The sequence below is a fragment of the Rhinolophus ferrumequinum genome, chromosome 9 (genome assembly GCF_004115265.2).
Source record: "Rhinolophus ferrumequinum isolate MPI-CBG mRhiFer1 chromosome 9, mRhiFer1_v1.p, whole genome shotgun sequence".
In the NCBI taxonomy this organism is placed as follows: Eukaryota; Metazoa; Chordata; class Mammalia; order Chiroptera; family Rhinolophidae; genus Rhinolophus; species Rhinolophus ferrumequinum.
In genome coordinates this window covers 92,608,251-92,613,017 of record NC_046292.1, presented here as the reverse complement: position 1 = coordinate 92,613,017, position 4,767 = coordinate 92,608,251, and the positions used below count along the sequence as shown (strand labels likewise).

Here is a 4,767-nt window from a genome sequence, read left to right as displayed (position 1 = left end):
ACCTCAATCAGCCTGGGTTTATCTCCTCCATAAAATAGGCCTTCTGTCCTCCTGTCTTGCCCACCTCCAGAGTTCAAACAAGGATAATGTTCATTACGAGTGCCCACTATCCCTAGCCAAATCGATGCTCTTTTACCTGGCTGCTTTCTTGTCCCAGCTCACTCCCCTCTCCAGGTCCAAGGGACCATAAACTCCCAGGGCTAGAGCTGAGCAGATCCCTTTCAGGGTGGCTCTTCCCCAGGAAAGAAGCCATTACCCCAGGCCCTCCCCACTCGAACACGCAATAAATGTCAGTGTAATCTCCAAACGTGATCATTTCCTCAAACACAAAAATAACTGAAGGAGCCTTCTCTGGGTCTGTCATTTTGCCCAACCCATGCTACATGCCTTTAAAACTGCCTGAATAAAGATGGGAGATGATTGTGTATTCCTTCTACACAAATGGTGGAAAATAATAAAATAAACATCAAAGGTGAGCGCCCACGTACTCGCAGTTCCGTAGCTATTCGCAACAAAGGCAGGAAAAAGGAGGAAATCTCACCGTGGAAGGGCAGCGGGTGAGAAATGTACCCTTTGGGGGCCTGTGCGCCCCTCCCTAGAGTATTGACACCGAGTAGGGGTCAGGTCTCAAAAGTCCTGGGGCTGAGAAAGGTCTCCCTTTTCCCGACCGTCTGACCCAGTGCTACTGAAACCACAGTGAAAGTCCTCAAGGATTGGAAATGGCCGCAAACACGTCGTAGTCTCGGCTCCCGCCCCCAGAGAAGACGCCCTTCCCGTTGTTCCTCTTGGAACCCACGAATAGCAAGGCTTCGCTTCTGGAGGCTTCCGCAGCGGCAAGCGCGCAGGCAGAGCCCGGCATCCCGCGCCAGAAACAGCCGCCCCAGGGGAAGAGGGAACACTGCTGTTCTTCCCCAAAAGCCACCAGCCAGGTACAGAAAAAGGTAAAGAAAGGCAAAAGAAAAGTGAGTCGGACGCCATTTAGCCAGCCAGAGTCAATGTCATCCAAAGAAAAGCATATACAATGTCAAGTCCAATACAATATTCATTAAAAAATGGAAAGAAGACAAAAATAGCTGTCGAAAAGGAATCGTAAGACTGGGCACGGCCTGTGACCCCTGTAAGAGGCCACTTCGAAGTGTGTCCGGTGCGATCTCTGCAGTTCAGCACCTTGTCAGGGACGAGAGGCGTTTATTTTCGGAAGAAGCACCGTTTCACTACCAGAGAATCAAACACTCATCGCGTGCATCGTAGTTAGGCCACGGGCCTGAGCAAAGTTCCTACTGCCTGAGGCCCAGAGCTTCCAGATGACCCCCGCCAAGCCCTCTTGCCCAAATCGCTCCAGGGCGCAGGGACCCCTCCCCCGCGGCCCCGCGCTCTTACCTGAGCCTGGGAGCGAGTGGGCGGGGGCGGCACACAGGCACACCCCCAGCCGCGCGCACGCTCCCCATTGGCAGGAGGCGGAGGGCGGGGCCCGCCAGACCCAAAACAAACAACCTGGGCTAAGTCACTTTGGGGCCTCGCCACCGCTCGGCCCCGACCTGGTGTGCGCCCGCCTGGGAGCCGCAGTCCCCGAGGCCACCTCGTGCCCCCACTTCTCTGCCGTCGGTGCCCAGGCCCCGCCCCCGCGGAGCTGCCGCAGGGTTATATTGGGCCGGGCCGAAGGTGGAGGCGAGACCTAGCGGCAGCGGGCCAGAGCAGAGATGCTGCTCCCGAGGCCGGGGGCAGGAAGGCGGCTGCGGGCGCCAAGGCCTCGAGGACTCGGCTCCGCGGGCGCTCAAGGCTGAAGGCACCGGACCCTCCTCCGAGGGTGGCACGCATACCAGCCCTCACCACTTCCCTGCCCCGAGAACTCCTGCCCGGACCTGGGACGTCCAGTGAAGAAACCCTCCTGGTCTCTTGGACCGATAGCAGATGCGCATGCTTCTTCCCTCCGGCAGGAAATCCCAAGGCCCCTACTCCTGGGCACCAGAGGTTAGAACCGCACCCCTGCACGCATTCACCCCGAAGTCTCTTATCCTCGAACTGAAGACAGTGCCCACCCAACTCCTGCCTCTCCGCCCCTCTTAGTTCACCCAATAAGTACACCGCCTCCAAAGAAAAATTCCAGCGGAAGAGTCTCTTCTACGGAAAAGTGACTAGCGCAAAAAGAGGGAGAGAGAGCTCCCGGGAGAGAAAGGCAAGGACCCCTGGCCCCGGAATCACCACCTCCGGCACCAGCTTCCCAAGACTGAGCGTAGGAAAAGGGTACGGAGCTGGGCAGGGACAGGGTTCGCCGGCATGAAGTTGGAGGTGTTCGGCCCCCGCACGGCCCACGGGGATAAGCCGGGTAGTGACCTGGAGGGCGCAGGCGGTAGTAACGCGCCATCTCCGCTGTCGGCAGCCGGCGACGACTCCCTGGGCTCGGACGGGGACTGTGCGGCCAACAGCCCAGCGGCAGGCGGCGGCACGGGGGAGCTGGCGGGTGGTGGCGAGCGGAGCGCGGACGGTGGGGAGCCAGCAGCCGAGGAGGAGGGCCGGGCAGCGGCGGGGGACGCGGAGGCGGGCGCGGCGGGGCCGGGAGCCGGGAGCGCAGGGAGCGGCGAGGGCGCGCGGAGCAAGCCGTACACGCGGCGGCCAAAGCCTCCGTACTCGTACATCGCGCTCATCGCCATGGCCATCCGCGACTCGGCAGGCGGGCGCCTGACGCTGGCCGAGATCAACGAGTACCTCATGGGCAAGTTCCCCTTCTTCCGCGGCAGCTACACTGGCTGGCGCAACTCGGTGCGCCACAATCTCTCGCTCAACGACTGCTTCGTCAAGGTGCTGCGCGACCCCTCGCGGCCTTGGGGCAAGGACAACTACTGGATGCTCAACCCCAACAGCGAGTACACCTTCGCCGACGGGGTCTTCCGCCGCCGCCGAAAGCGCCTCAGTCATCGGGCGGCGGCTCCTGCACCCGGGCTGCGGCCGGAGGAGGCTGCAGCCCGCCCCGCCGCCGCGCCCCCGCCGCCTGCGCCCGCTGCCCCAGCCTCGCCCCGTGTGGGCTCGCCCGCCCGCCAGGAGGGGCGCGGCAGTCCCGCGGGCAAGTTCTCCAGCTCGTTCGCCATAGATAGCATCCTCAGCAAGCCCTTCCGCAGCCGCCGCGACGGGGACACGGTCCCTGAGGTGCGGTTGCCTTGGGGCGCCGCGCCCTGTCCGCCGCTGCCCCCATATCCTGCGCTCCTCCCCGGCGCGCCTGGCGGGGCCCTGCTGCCGCTCTGCGCATACGGCGCGGCCGAGCCGGCCCTGCTGGGCGCGCGCGGAGCCGAGGCGCCTCGGCCGGAGCCGCACCTCCTGCTCGCGCCCTTCTCCGCCTCCGCGCCTGCCAAGCATTTCGGAGGCCCGGCGGCCGGCGGCGGCGCGCACCTGTACTGCCCCCTGCGGCTGCCCGCGGCCCTGCAGGCGGCCTCGGCCCGCGGCCCTGGCCGGCACCTGCCCTACCCGGTGGAGAAGCTCCTGGCTTGAGCAGCGCCGGTGGGCGACTTCGGGGAATGCAAAGTTCAGGGTTTTGCACTTCCTGTCCAGAGAAAAGGAGACTTTGAAGAAAATTCTCAATCAAACGTGCCTTAAAGCTAAAGAATTTTTGACAGAAGTGTTTTAACTTAGTCCAGAATATTTCCTTCGTCTTTTATAACTTTACAGAGGACCAAAGCAGTTTTTCATAATTGTTTGTTTCATGACCAAGCATGTCCCTCTCTCCCTTTAAAAAGATTTTCCCTCTGTTCTTACTGCCTAGGCTCTCCCTTATTCCTACTGTTTTTGTCTCACCTTTCATTGATTTGTCCCTAACAAAAAAGAAAAAAAGCACATCAGGGAACCATTCCGTATGACAAATGATATGACTACTGTTTGGGGTTTATTGGGCCCCTGTTCCGTATACTTATGTGTCATTTACAGGTATAACTGAATGTGAGAGAGGTGTCAGAGAACCTTCAGTCATTTCTCCGCTATTGACCAGTGCTTCACTGTGCCAAAAGATATATAGATATATATATCTATATATATATATGGGGTTTGTAATTAAATTATTTATATATTTTTGAAACCTGAATTGAAAATGTTGCAGGCAACGGGCTACAGCTTTATTAGTGGTTCGGTGATCTCTAATGGTGGTCTCCTTGGGCCAAGCAATTCCTTTAAAGGAAAAGTTAACATTATGTATGTGGGGTGCCAGGACCACTGCCACGTGAAAGCAAGTGTGATTTTTATTTTTAATATTATTTTATTTGTGTCTGTGTACATATTCATGTATAAATTTTATGAAACCCAGGCATAGTGCTTATTTTTTAATAAAATTCACAACTGAGTGTGGTGATGGGCTGGAGATGGAGAGTTTTTAACCCCCACCCCCCAAAAAATAGGTTTAGGTTTGAGTCTCAAGAAACTTCCTGTGGGGGTCAAAAGATTTTCCTGAATGATTCAATAAAGGCAGAAGCAGTCAGCAGGTTTCCTTACCTGCCAAATTGCTGTATAGAACTCCAGAATGGGATTTCCATCAATGGGATTTCTTAAAACTTCAAACCAATGACCTCTCCTGAGTTATTAGAACAAATCGTAAGGTATGTGCCCCCAAGAATCCTTTAGCAAACAAGTTGTTAACAAGCTTATAATCAAGCAGATATTTTCAGGTAAATTGGTTCTGATTAGGGGCTTAAAAAGCTGGAAACAATCTTGACATAGTACTATCTTAACACACCAATGACTTCTTCAGGGCAATTTTAAGAGTAACTTGAATGTCAGTGTTTTTGT

At 56.6% G+C, this 4,767-nt stretch overlaps 1 protein-coding gene across 1 annotated transcript; it reads left to right on the top strand.

Annotated features, from left to right (window-relative positions):
- Positions 1–2,141: 2,141 nt before the first annotated feature.
- Positions 2,142–4,767, top strand: FOXQ1 (forkhead box Q1). The gene has a single exon (XM_033113332.1). It carries the CDS (start codon positions 2,278–2,280, stop codon positions 3,481–3,483), a length of 1,206 nt encoding a protein of 401 aa, XP_032969223.1. The 5' UTR covers positions 2,142–2,277; the 3' UTR covers positions 3,484–4,767.